The sequence below is a fragment of the Plecotus auritus genome (genome assembly GCF_963455305.1).
Source record: "Plecotus auritus genome assembly, chromosome: 3".
NCBI classification, from domain to species: Eukaryota; Metazoa; Chordata; class Mammalia; order Chiroptera; family Vespertilionidae; genus Plecotus; species Plecotus auritus.
The window spans coordinates 31,588,152-31,602,715 of NC_137772.1; the positions used below are offsets into that span (position 1 = coordinate 31,588,152).

At 42.0% G+C, this 14,564-nt stretch overlaps 1 protein-coding gene and 1 pseudogene across 3 annotated transcripts in view; both read left to right on the top strand.

Moving 5' to 3' along the window:
- Positions 1-628: 628 nt before the first annotated feature.
- Positions 629-1,062, top strand: LOC308243623 (mitochondrial intermembrane space import and assembly protein 40-like; annotated as a pseudogene). The gene has a single exon. The product of its transcript is annotated as a mitochondrial intermembrane space import and assembly protein 40-like (transcript).
- A 4,026-nt stretch (positions 1,063-5,088) lies between these two features.
- The window catches only part of TUBGCP3 (tubulin gamma complex component 3), a 104,917-nt gene continuing 95,441 nt past the window's right edge, over positions 5,089-14,564 (top strand). Inside the window, exon 1 of one of the 2 annotated variants that reach the window (XM_080659169.1) lies at positions 5,089-5,400. In XM_080659169.1, coding sequence (XP_080515295.1) covers positions 5,325-5,400 — 76 coding nt within the window. In that variant the 5' untranslated portion in view covers positions 5,089-5,324. The remainder of the gene's footprint in view (positions 5,401-14,564) is intronic. The other variant, XM_080659170.1, reaches the window with a different exon arrangement.

Sequence of the window (14,564 nt, forward strand, 5' to 3'; positions counted from 1 at the left end):
CACAGCATACAAACATTCAACCAGTTTATGAGTGAACTGTGAAGATAAAGTTCACAGTAAGTGCACTATTAAATGAGGGCAATATGAGAAGTGACAAGAGAAGGATTAAAATATTAGCCATAAAATTCTGTGCCCAAACAAAGATATTTCATCACCATTATGAAAAGCCATTTGTATTCTTTTTTTAATAGTGTTTTAAAATTAATTAAAATACTTTTAGGGAGAAACCAAGATGGCGGCATAGGTAAACACTTAAAACTGCTGCCTCACACAACAATTTCAAAACTACAACTAAAAGACAAAACAGACATCACCCAAACCACAGGAAAGCTGGCTGAGTGAAAATTCTACAACTAGAAGGAAAGAGAAAAGCACACTGAGACTCAGAGGAGCTGCAGAAGGCAGAGGTACGGAGGCGCAGGTGTGCGGAGAGGGCTGGCAACTGAGTATGCAGCTGGCTTTCTCAAGCGGGAGGGAGACAAAAGCTCCCGACTGCACTGAACTCCAGTTCCGGGTGAGACTCTGGGAACCCAGACTCATTCAGGGAGAAACTGGGAGGTCACAGCATGAAGCCGCCGCTGCCGCTGCCGCCGCTACCACCACGAGGTCTGAGCGCTGGGCTGCAGCCATGGCCTACTGCCGGCAGGAAGGTAGGGAGGGGAAGGATCGAATTATATTTGTGACCAAAGAAGACCATGAAACTCCAAGCAATGCAGAGCTGGTGGCTGACGATCCCAATGATCCATACGAGGAGCATGGATTGATCCTGCCCAATGGAGACATTAACTGGAACTGCCCGTGCCTTGGGGGATGGCTAGTGGCCCCTGTGGGGAACAATTCAAGTCAGCCTTTTCCTGCTTCCACTATAGCACGGAGGACCTCAAGGGATCAGACTGTGTAGACCAGTTCCGGGCCATGCAGGAATGCATGCAGAAGTACCCAGATCTCTATCCCCAAGATGAGGAGGAAGAGGTGGAGGAAGAGAAGAAGTCAGCAGAACGTTTAGAAAAGGCAGCTCCCGCTGAGGCCACTGCAACCAAAGAAGAGAAGGGGTCAAGCTAATGAAGGCCGTGCTGCAGCGCTGGCTCCTGGCCTTCCACTCAGAGTGACATGAACCTTTTGCAGATGCCTTTCGGTCACTCTCCAAGAAAGTCTTTCCCTCTATGGTTCTGTGCACTGTAATGTACAAAATAACTTATTTTGATGATCAGGGGTTTTGGCCCCTTGACATATACACTGAAAAACCTGGAGTTATATGTCTGTGTATCTCACATAACTCTACCAGTGACTGTGGCTACTGCTTTCCAATTCTCCTCTGAGATTACCTCTAAGTTTGCCACTTTGAAATAATGTGCTGAATACTCTCAGCAACTAAAAATCATTATCTAGCAGTGAAAAAAAAAAAAAGAAACTGGACTGTCTGGCAGCAGGTGAAACTCGAGGGCGGCTTTCTCTCAGAGGTGCTTGCAGCGATTACTGTGAGATACTGAGACCCGGGGGGCCTCTTAGGGCAGGGCTGATGGGAAGCCATTGCTGTCTGCTCCGCCCTGAGACTCTGCCCCATCCAAGCTGAGCACAGAGGCTTTTGCAAGTCTTGTCTCATAAGGGTGTATCCAGCACAGAAGTTCTCCCAGCGTAGACACAGCTGATCCTCACAGCCAATTGGCCTGGAGGTCAATTCCTCCCAGTGATACCAACAACAATCAAGGCTTAAATACAACAAGACTGTGCACATAGCCCACAAAGAGGTGCACCAAGAGTATCCACCTCCAGTAACTGGGGAGGCTGAGCCACTGGGCCCTATAGGACACCTAGCACACAAAGCTACTCTACCAACTCAGGGAAGCAGCCAAAATGCGGAGACAAAAAAAACAGGTCACAAATGACAGAAATGGAGGAAAGCAAACGACTGGGTATAGAGTTCAAAACCACGGTTATAAGGTTTTTCAAGAATTTCCTAGAAAAGGCTGATAAATTTAGCCAGACCTTTGAGGATATGAAAAAGGACCAACTAGAAATTAAGCATACACTGACTGAAATAAAAAATAATATACAGAGATCCAACAGCAGACTAGAGGATCACAAGAATCAAGTCAAAGATTTGAAATACAAAGAAGCAAAAAACACCCAACCAGAAAAGCAAAAAGAAAAAAGAATCCAAAAATATGAAGATAGTGTAAGGAGCCTCTGGGACAACTTCAAGCGTACCAACATCCGAATTATGGGGGTGCCAGAAGAAGAGAGAGACCAAGATACTGAAAACCTATTTGAAGAAATAATGACCGAAAACTTCTCCCACCTGGTGAAAGAAATAGACTTACAAGTCCAGGAAGCACAGAGAACCCCAAACAAAAGGAATCCAAAGAGGACCACACGAAGACACATCATAATTAAAATGCCAAGAGCAAAAGACAAAGAGAGAATATTAAAAGCAGCAAGAGAAAAACAGTTAGTTACCTACAAGGGAGTACCCATACGACTGTCAGCTGATTTCTCAACAGAAACTATGCAGGCCAGACGGGAGTGGCAAGAAATATTCAAAGTGATGAATAGCAAGAACCTACAACCAAGATTACTCAAAGCTATCATTCAGAATTGAAGGTCAGATAAAGATCTTCACAGATAAGAAAAAGCTAAAGGAGTTCATCACCACCAAACCAGTATTATATGAAATGCTGAAAGGTATTCTTTAAGAAGAGGAAGAAGAAGAAAAAGGTAAAGATAAAAATTATGAACAACAAATACTTATCTATCAACAAGTGAATCTAAAAATCAAGTGAATAAAAAAATCTGATGAACAGAATAAACTGGTGAATATAATAGAATCAGGGGCATAGAAAGAAACTGGACTGATGATTCTCAGGGGGAAAAGGGTGTGTGGGGGCGTGTGGGAAGAGACTGGACAAAAATCGTACACCTATGGATGAGGATGGGGGGGGGTAAGGGCAGAGAGTGAGGTGAGAATCAGGTGGAGGGGAGCTATGGGGGGAGAAAAGAGGAACAATTGTAATAATCTGAACAATAAATATTTATTAAAAAAATACTTTTAGAATCAAAGAGGCAATGTTGCCCTAGCCGGTTTGGCTCTGTGGATAGAGCATTGGCCTGCGGACTGAAGGGTCCCAGATTCGATTCCGGTCAAGGGCACATGCCAAAGTTGCGGAATCAATCCTCAGTAGGTGGTGTGCAGGAGGTAGCCAATCAATGATTCTCTCTCATCATTGATGTTTCTATCCCCTCTCCCTTTCCCTCTCCCTTCCTCTTTTAAATCAATAAACATATATATTAAAAATAAATAAAGAGGCAATGTTACAGTTGAACACCATACTAAAAAACGTAATATGTTTCAAACATTCTAAGTATATAATTCTAAGTAACAAAAACAATTATTGAAAAGTGGGGGGTAGTGGCTTTCCTTTGCTAATGTGGAGAGATAGGTGGAAGCAATATTTAACCTCAGTGATATTTAGAGGAAAGCCTTGTCCAAAGTTAACCTTTGAAAATCAATTTCAATTTTAAAAAATAAGAAACACTACATACTAAAAACAAGATAACAGAAAGGACAGTGGTTCAAAAGATTTCTTGACTTCAAAGTAATTTATTCATCTACTTACAATGGTTAAATGACATTTTCCTGAAATATATGACTTTCCAAAGCCTAAATGAAGTTTCTTTCTGTTCATCTGATGTCAGAACAATAAATCATTATGATCTCGAAAAAGAAGTTAATCTTAATGTATAAAATATTTGTAATTTGAAAGGTTGTTCACTAGTTTTAGTTAATCAGAACATCTTACATTATAAAAGCATAATATGCAAATTGACCACACGGCGGAACGATGGGTCACTATGACATGCACTGAGCACCAGTGGGCAGATGCTCAATGCAGGAGTGCTCAGTGTGCTCCCACAGGGGGAGCGCTGCCCAGCCAGAAGCTGGGCTCACGGCTGGCGAGTGCAGCGGCAGCATCAGGGAGCTGGCCTAAGCCATCAGTGGTACATCCCCCGAGGGCTCCCAGACTGCAGGAGGACGCAGGTCAGGCTGAGGAACTTTCCCCACCCCTCCCCGCTTCAGTGCACGAATGTCGTTTTAGTTTTAGTCAATCAATCAGAACATCTTTACAATAACTGAGTTGGGTACTGATAAATTTCCACGTCTTCTGAAGGCTGAGGCTTGGAACTAGAACAGCTTTTCCACTACATCTCAAAAGGCCTCCTTTAAAGTACCATCTGACATTGCTGAGTTCCAGCAGGATGCCTCAGGGTGGTCCTGTTTGTAAGATTGGGTATTCTCCTCTCACCCTGGAAAGTGAGATGTAGACATTTTTTTCCTACTCAGTTCACTTAGTTGTTGAAGGTGATTTTTTTTTTTTCTCTTATAGTTCAGGCCATCTAGAGATAAAAGTTCTTTTTATCTTAATCCCCAAATCCCTGGAAAGAAATTTAGGTTAGTCCAAGGTGGGATAATCTACAGTAGCTTCCAGGATCCCATACCTTGATCAGTTAATGTGTGTATTGTGTCATTTGTTCCTGAATCGGGCAGTTCTCAGTACCTGTGGGTTTTCTCGCACTCACGTTTAAGTGTCTATAATTGTCTTTAAAATGACTTGCAACTGCCTGTTTATCGTTTTCTCTTTGGGCCTTTCCCTTCTCTTCATCTGACTGCCTCCAATGACTATAGTTGCCTGGGATTAGGAGAGTGAGGAATGGGGCGGGATGGTGAGAAACCACACACTGCTCTTGTGAAAAGCTGGATAATGGAGCTGGGTAACGTCAGTGCCCAACCAAATGTTAAAATTATAAGATCATGTATAGCTTTAAACAGACTTCTTACACCAAAAGTGTGACTCGAAACAATGACTTTTTTTTTTAAATTATGGACTATAAAAGCGTTACTGGGCACCAACCAGTTTCACAGCAAGTCAGTGACCGCACTTTTGGGGTCCGAGACTTGGAGCAACACGTGCAGGGAGCAGTTGGGGCGGTTGGTACCGGAACTTTGCGGGCCAGGCGGTGGTGGTCGGAGGAACGCGCGGCGACGGCGCGGGGAACCTTTAGGCCAGCGCACGGGCGGCCCCGCGCGCCCGGAAGAAGTGGGGCATTGTGGGAAGCGCCCGCAGTTTCGGCGGGTTCCGTTAAAATGGCGCCCTTGTCGCCGGCGGTTCCCGCGGGGCCTTAGGTTTTTGGGGACACCGGGAGCCTGTGGGGCACGTGGCGGGCACAGGCTGCGGGGCACGGCTGGGCCTCCTGGGCGCGCCGGCCTCGAGGCTGGCGGGCTCGGGCCGGCGGCTCCGCGGGGCCCCCGTGGGCAGTCTCCGGCGAGGATGGCGACCCCCGACCAGAAGTCGCCGAACGTCTTGCTGCAGAACCTGTGCTGCCGGATTCTGGGCAAGAGCGAAGGTAGCGGGGCTGGGCCGGGCGGCTTCAGGTCCGAGGCGGGTCCTGGAGGCCGTTTCCTGCGAGTGCAGTTCCGAGGCATCCAAGGGGCTGGCGGGACCATGGCAGGGCGGCCCCAGGCTCCGCAGGCCGGCAGTAGAGGAGCCGCGAGGGGCGCGGCCGGCCGGTGGGGTGCTGCTGCCTCCCGGCAGAGGGAGGGAAGAGCCGGGGTCCGGGGTCCCCCGAGGCAGAGGGAAGGAGGGCAGGGCCTGGCGTGGGCTGAGTCACCGCTTCCCTCGCGCTCTGATTCCGAGAGTGAAGCCTGGGAAGACGTCAGCTCGCGAACCGCGTCCACCTTCTCTAAAGTCCCAGGACCGGGCAGGGCGCTTCCGCGTTTATTTGGGTGGAGAGTGGTGGGCTGGTCCCAGTCACGCATCTGTGACTGCGCTGAGTGCCACCGCGGAGGGGATGTCAGGTGGTGGCGGCCACGTCAGTTTCCCCTTCCCTTAGGAAAGTATAGCAGATATGAGTGTGATGTAAAGTGGGTGCTTACGACCTTTACCTGCCATGTTTTTCTATAAAGGGCTGAGGATTGGATTTAATATAAAGCTATTTCTGGAGAGTTCATAGAGCGAACGAATACTGCTACCCAAACACAGTTCTGTACAGTATGTAAAGCCATTCTGTGGTCGTGGTACTGTAAAAAAAAAAAAAAGGGGGGGGCACTGTATGCTGTATGTCGTTTCTTGATTTTTTTTTTTTTTTTTTTTTTGGCGGGAGGGAGTGGGGATGCACCATGAAGGATTTTTCTGGGTAATTGTAGCAACTGGGTTACTTATTCCTTAAGCACCATAATGTGGAAAAGAAATCGTGCAGTGTTTGCGAGACGACTTTAAGCAAAATTACATTTAAAATAGTGGGACAGTATTTTGACCTTTCATGATTTATGACAGTGTACATACTTTATTTGATGTTCTGTGATAATGTTATGGGCAAAAGATGACTTTTTTTCGTCGGTCTATTAAATGGCACTGACTTCACATATATCTTGCTACTATGTGAAGTTTAACTCTGTCAGGAAATCTTTGGGCATCCCCACCCCCAGGCACTCTGCTAGGTGCTGGTGAGGCAGAGCTACATAGACAAGTCTTTACTCTTGCACGCTAGTGGAGACTGATAAAGTAGGTAAATGTATAATGTTAAGTAGTGATAAATGCTGTGATAAAACTAAAGTAGAGCAAAGGGATGTTGCAGGAAAGCCTCTGAGGAGATATTTAAACACAGACCTGAATGGAGTGATGGTGGGCTCTGTGAACATCTGGGGAGGTTCTGGGTAGAGGGTGCAGTGGCCGTGTGATGAGTGTGAATGTGTGGTGTGGTCTTCTATGTGTCCTCTGAGTTACCTATCTGACTTGATGTTTCTAATCATGGAAGAAACCAAAGAGCTAAGATTGTTGGTTATGACTTACTCACTTTAACACCAGTGTTTGCATTACACCAGTGGATCTTAAATTGTTCTCCAAGGATAAACCACACATTCCCGTTATCACAGCTGGACTTAGGAGGCACTCATGAGGTAGCATGATGTTTCTGAATTTTAAAAGAAGTTAAATTTGAGACTTCTTTTGGTTGACTTAGTTTCTTCTCTTCAAGGAGGTTGAAACACTTATCTTTAGCAGAGTGTTGCATCTCCATTTAGAATTGTGTCTTAAGTTAAGAATAAATAGGCTAGAAAGGATATTCTGAGGGGATCCTCTCTGAATAAAATATAAAATCCATTAAAGATGATGCTCTGGACAGCTAGGGTTGTCAATCATTATATTTATAGTTCCAAATACTGCTATTAATAAAGAATTTACAAGGATTTAATAGCTCGCCTTGTCCTATTTTAATTTGTCCTACCTTAGCAAAGGAGCAATATTAATTGCTGCCTTTATAATTTTGACATTAAAATTTTTTTCTTTTCATTAGTGTGTATTTTATCTGGTAACTAAGTAGAATATTTGATTAATTTCTTCGTTTTTAATGACGTTATAATTTGCCTTATGCTTTTGTAATATATTGCTTTTTTAATACTATGAAATTGGGGCATAATAGACACTTGTTACTTTTAATGTGAATTTTATGAGTCAATTTTTTATAGATAATTACAATTTTTTTTTACAGTTGGTTTCAAGAGATTCAGAAACAAAGCACCTACCTTAAATAGTGCTTGTCATTTTTATAAAGTTGTATAACCATTGTTTCCTACCTTTTCCAGCTTATAACAGCTGTCACTTTGTTTGAAACACATTTTGCCAACCAGTGACAGGAAAATTCTCTCCACATCCCTGCCCCTTCCCCAGAGCGCATTTTACTCATTATATCTTTGGAAACAATTTGCTTGATGTTATAGTCTTTCAACTCTGTCAGAGGCAATACTCCTTTTCATACTTTGTAATTCTCGTTCTAGCTGCGAGAAAAAGGAGAAATAAAGGAATTTTTATTAAGTATTTTAACATAAATGGCCTCTCTGGTACTTGTCACACAGTGTATCCTTGAATTCACTGGTGTCCAGTTCTTAACGAAATGTTTTCAGAGGCTTGGCAGGAGTATTACCTGCTTCCCTTTCCAGGCTCCTGATAATCACCCACCCCTCACACATTCCAAGAGCAGATTGGAGGTGAAACTATAATACATTCCTTTGCTACTTTGTGGTCAAAACATTGAATACTTTAATTTTTAGCTTGGATTAAGTCAGATCATCAAAGAGCTCCTCATTGGAGCTCTTGTTGAAATGACTTCGGCTTTTACGGTTTGGATTTTAGAATCCAATGGCATTGGCCTCCTTTGAGGAATAGTGTACCAAGTAGCTCTGTGAATCTTCATATTGTGTCCTTTTCACCGGTTTCTTTCGCTTTTCACAAGGCAGGCTCTACCTCTCTTAAAATTCACTTCCTTAGAGAGGCCTCCCCAACCAACCTATTTCATGAAGTCTTCCCTGTAATTGCCACCATGGTGTCTTGCTTATTTCCTTAGTAGCTCTTATCACAATCTAATTACCTTCTATATTTTTTGCCTCCTCTCCCCCCCCCCTTTTTTTTTGGTATTCTCATTAAGGCTGCCTTGTTGACCACTATTTCTCTTCCATTCTTGGGGCCTGTGGTGTTTGGCATATAGTAGGTGCTTAGAAATTATTCATTGAATTATAGATTGAGTTTAGTTATACTTAAAAGCTGAATGATATTTTGGTAGTATTAAACTAGAAATCTGTAGTTGACATTGTTTGATATTTCACACTTTAATCTCTGATGGTAGGTTCACTAAACAAAGAACAATTGCCTCTGCTAATTTTTTTAATAGTCTGGATTTTGTGTGTCTACTTTTGAAACATATGATAGATAAATTTGGTTTAAGAAATAGCAGGTGGATTTTTCATATATTTTATAATCAGCAGGAAAGAGAGACCAGAAATTTGGTTGGCAGGCAGGTAGGGAAATTGAAGTGTGGCTGAAGAGGTGGACATGAAATAATATGCATACCAAAGGTGTAGAGGAAATGTAGAGACTGAGGAAGAGGAGAGAATTTCTGTTATTGAGGAGTTTTGAATTTTTGGTAAAAGAAAATTCATAGGTTTATGAAACTTTAGGAGTGAGGATTTTTATTTTATACTAGAGGCCCGGTGCACGAATTCATGCATCACTGGGGTCCCTTGGTCTCACCTGCGGGATTGGGCTGAAACCAGCTCTCTGAGATCCCCCGAGGGGTCCCGGATTGCTAGAGGGCACAGACCAGGCTGAGGGACCCGACCGGTGTATGATCGGGGCTGGGGAGGGATGTGGGAGGTTGGCCAGCTGGGGAGGGACCACAGGAGGGCTCCAGGGCATGTCTGGCCTGTCTTGCTCAGTCCCGTTGGGCCGGACCCCAGCAGCAAGCTAACCTACCGGTCAGGCATCTGCCCCCTGGTGGTCAGTGCACATCATAGTGACTGGTTGACTGTCTGCCCCCTGGTGGTCAGTGCACGTCATAGCGGTTGAGCAGCCTTAGCATATCATTAGCATATTATGCTTTGACTAGAGGCCTGGTGCGTGAATTCATGCACAGGTGGGGTCCGGCCAGCCTGCCGGGCCGGTGGGGGGGGAGGGGACATGGGAGGTTGGCCAGCCAGCCCCGCCCCTGGTCAGGGTGGAGGGGCTGATTGGGGGTGGGCTGGCCTGGGGGAGGGGACATGGGAAGTTGGGGGCGGTTCTGATTGGGGCCTTGATTGGACCAGTTGGCCACCACAATATGCATGATAGTGACCTGTCATTCCCGTCATTCCGGTCATTCCATTGTTCCGGTCGCTTGGCTTTTATATATATAGATTGGCTGAACAGCCGACCAGATGATTGGACACTGAGCATATTAGGCTTTTATTATGTAGGATAGGATACTTGAGTATGTTGTTAATGAACTATGTTTTTGTAGAACTCAGGGTCATGGTAATTTAAAAATATTTTTACTAGGATAATTATACAAGCAGCCCTCTTAAATGAGCCATTTTCAATGACACTTTTAATATTTATAAAATTAATATATACTCAGTGTAGAAGCATGTACTCAGTTTGGAAAGTATAAGAAAGAAAATAAAAACTACCCCTAATCCTATGACTCCACAAAAGCATTTTAGATTATTTCTTTTTGCTCCCCCCCCCCTCCCATGTATGCATTCACCAAGTACATATTAGACACAGTCTGTTGATACAGTGGTGTTTAAGAAAGATTCTGTGTGTACATTTGCATTCTTGTGCGCGATTGTGTCTTTGGAGCTAGGAAGGCATTTTGAGAAGGTGACATTTAAATAGAGAACCAAATAAAGCAATGGAATAAATCCTGGGAAGATGCAGAAGAGTGTGTCAAGATTCTGAGCTGGAAGTGAGTGTGGTGTGCTCAAGGAATGACAAGACCACAAAGTGTGGTATGGCTGGGAGAGGCAGGAGATGATATTGATGAAGTAGCAAGGGGCCAGATTATGTAGGCCAGGCATATCAAACTCACATATTTTTGTAGCCCAGCCAATATAATGGTATGTAAGAAACATTTATTTTATTTTTTAAAAAATATATTTTATTGATTTTTTTACAGAGAGGAAGGGAGAGGGATAGAGAGGTAGAAACATCAATGAGAGAGAAACATCGATCAGCTGCCTCTTGCACACCTCCTACTGGGTATGTGCCCTCAACTAAGGTATATGCCCTTGACCTGAATCGAGCCTGGGACCTTTCAGTCCACAGGCCGATGCTCTATCCACTGAGCCAAACTGGTTAGGGCTGTAAGAAACATTTTGATAAAAATGTCATGACTTAAATTTTACAATATTCTGTTATACATAATTATTAATAACGAACTACAACGTTCGCTAATGACTGATGATTATAATTGTGTTGCATTCATTTCTATTACGCGCCTTATGCGCCAGCGCACCCATTTCTCTCCACTAATACTAGCAGCGAATATTTCAGCAGCCGCTTGCCACGTCATTATTCTTGGACTGACTTGTTTGGTGTGCACAACAGGAAATATATTGCTTTCGGAGAACAGGAAAAATAGGTTTATTTGTGTTATGCTTATTAATTTGTGCAGTTATTCAGTGTCTGGTAAGTTAATGTTCAAGAAAAATATTAATTTTTATTAAAATGTTCTGTTATTTTATGTTAACGATTACTTATTTATTTCAGCCCTTTGTATTCAGCATGTCTCTAACAAAATAAACCTACGTTTCTATGAAAATTGAAGCTTTTGCTTTTTTGTGGCCCACATGAACGTAAACCTTGTTTATTTGGTCCGTGTTAGCCTTTGAGTTTGACATGTTTGATGTAGGCTGTCCTCAGGAGTTTGGATTGTATTATAAGTGTGAAGGGAGGGTTTGAGTAGAAGTATGATAGTATTGACTAATTATGTCTTAAAAAGATTACTCTGACTGTTATGTGGATAATTTACTCTAAGGGGGGGGTAAATATAGAAGCAGGATGATCAGCTACTTAGGAGACTTACTGCAGTTGGATAGCAGCTATTGTTGTAGTGTAACCCCCATCTTACAAAGGACGCCTCAAAAAAGGTCGAATTATGGAGTCATTTATTAAAAGCCGGAAGCATACGAGGGAGCAAAAGCGCTCCAGACCTCGCAGCCCCGAACAGCTTGCCACTTCTGGCTTATATGCAGAATATCACAAAAGTATTGATGACATCTTTGGGTCTGGAATGAGGAACCTGTTTTTCGAAAAAGCATTTTTACAGAAGCAGAATTTGAGCAACTTAGTTATCTAAAGTATCTACAAATCACTGAATCAACAGAAACGCATTATCTGGGACCACCTGGAAAATTTGTGCTGTCCAGATTCCGGGACCACTGATTCAACCGAAACTCGGTTATCTGTAGCTGCTGAGACAATTTAGGAACACTATCTGTCCTGGGTCCCAGAGGAATGTGTTTCGATGACCAGTGAGATCACAATCAATGGGATATTCAAACTGCCATCAAGGGAGTATTCAATCATACATAAGTTCAGAAAATCAAAATAACTTTTAAATGAGTACAGAACCCAAAATAGCAAGGTTAAAATATTAAGCAGCAATTTTTACCCAAGTATGGGTGCTACCATACTTCATTATGGAATGATCATATTTGGGATATACTTTTAGAAGTAAAGTCAAGAGGATTTACTGATATAATTATTTAAGAGTGTGAAAATGTCTTTATTTTCTTTTTCTCCCTAATCCAGATGCTCTTGAATTATCAATCAGATATATAAATTTTGGTTTGATGTTGTTTTCCTCTGTCCACTCTGAAGGTATCCCTTCATTATTGATGAGAAATCTGATGTTAATCTGATTATTACTGCTTTGCAGTTATATCTGGCAGCTTTTAGGATTTTCTTTTTATCTTTTATGTTATAAAATTTTGCTATATATAAATTTTGCTATTATGTTCTGAAATTTTGTCTAAGTTTGGGATTTAAAAGTTTATCTGGATTAATACTTGGTGATCCATCAATTTGAGGACTGTGTAATTATGGAAAATTTTGCTATGAATTCTTCTTCATGAATTCTAACTGTTGTCTTTTGTTGTGTTTGATTTACCAGCTTGCATTTAATTTCCCTTTAGTAACCTCATTCTGTTATTAGCCTATTTTTAACTTTGTATTAGTTTTTTAAAAACTTTACAATTATTTCCTCTGTACTGCCACTTTGCTTCTGGCAGCCATTATCTGTTCTGTCCCTGTATTTCGCTTTTTTCAGAGTATCATGTAAATGCAGTCATACAGTATGCAATCTTTTGAGATTGGCTTTTTTTTCACTTAACCTATTTGAGATTCATTCATGGTGTTGTGTGTATCAGTAGTTCATTCCTTTTCATTGCAGAGTGGTGTTTCATAGTATGAATGTACTAGAGTTTATTTATTCACTCAATCATTGAAGGACATTTGGGTTGCTTCCAGCTTTTGGCAGTTGTGAATAATGCTGCTATAAACATATATGTACAGATTTGTATGTCACCATAAGTTTTTATTTCTAAATACCTACAATGTGATCGTCAGGTCCTATAGTCTGTGTATGTTTAACTTTGAAAGAAACTGCCAAACTTTCAGAGTGGCTGTACAGTTTTATTTCATTGTAATAGAGCTTCAGGGGCTCTGCATAAATCCTCACCAGCACTGGGTGGTAGTAGAATTTTTTACTTCAGCCATTATAATAGGTGAGTAATGGTATCTCACTTTATTTTTAATTTGTATTTCCTTAATGAATAATGACATTGAGTATCCTTCCATGTATTTCTTTGCCACTTATCTTCTTGGTGAATTGTCTGTTCAAAACTTTGTGTGTGTCTTACTGGATTTTTCCTCCTTATTGAGTTTTGAGAGTTCCTTATGTATATCTGGATTCAATTCCTTTGTTGGATATGTATTTCCTTTTTTCCTCGGTATTTTCATCTTTTATCAGTGTCCTTTGCAGAGCAAAAGGTTTAAATTTCAGATGAAGTCCAATTTATTAAAATTTTAATGGATCACAATTTTGGTGTCTTATGTAAGAATAACAAAGTCGCAAAGATTTCTTTCATTCCCCCTTCCCACCCCCCGCCAACAGTGTTGTAGTCTTAATGTTTTATACTTACTATCATGTGCGTTTATTTTGTATATGTGTGTGTAATAGGATGAGGTTCTTTTTTGAGTTTACCAAAGAAAAGCATTTTTTTAAACATTTATGTAGTTTTTACCTTTTAGACTAAAGGTTTTTAAATCAGAGCTTTAAAAATATTGATACCTTGGCTCCACTCCAGACCAATAAAATAATGATGTGTGAAAAATGGGTTTTAGAATCAGTATATTTTTAATGAACTTTTAATTTTAGAATTTCAGATATACAGAAAAATTGCAACAATAATAAAGAGTTCCCATATACCCCATAACCTTTCCCCCATTATAAGCATCTTACATTAATATGGTATAATTGTTATAATAATGATATATTTATATTAACTTTATACTTATATTTCCTCAGTTATTATGTAATGTCCCTTTACTATCCTAGGGTTCCATCCAGCGTGTTATATTACCTTTAGCTTTCATGTCTCATTGGGCTCCTGTGGCTCTGACAGTTTCTCAGACATTAACAATTTTTTTTGATGACCTTGACAGTTTTAAAGAATGAAAGTAAAGTATTTTGTATAATGTCTCAATTGGGATTTGTCTGATGTTTTTCTCGTGATTAGACTGGGTTTATGTGTGTTTGGGAGGAAGATCCCAGAGGTAAAGTGCCCTTCTCTTCTTATTGTATCCAGAGTACACACTATCAAGGTGGCTCATTGCCATGGATCTTGATCACTTGGTTGAGGTGGTGTTTGTCAGATTATTCTACTGCACAGCACTCTCTCCCCTTTTTATACTCTACTCTTGGGAAGGAAGCTACTGTGCAGCCAATAATTAAGGAGGGGGGGGTAGAAAATATGGCGGTGGAATGGACAGACGTGTCCCGAGCCTTGTCTCGGAGCAGATAGAAAGAACAGCTGAGGGTCGCATGGGGAGTGTCTGTTGGTGAGTTAAGGGACAGCTATACTCCAGGAGAAGGTGGGGGACTGCTGGACCGGGCTCCCCTGACCGGGCAGCCCCCACTGCTGCTGGGTTCCCTCCCGGAGCCACTGGCTCGGACGCGGAGACAGTGCCATCTTGAAG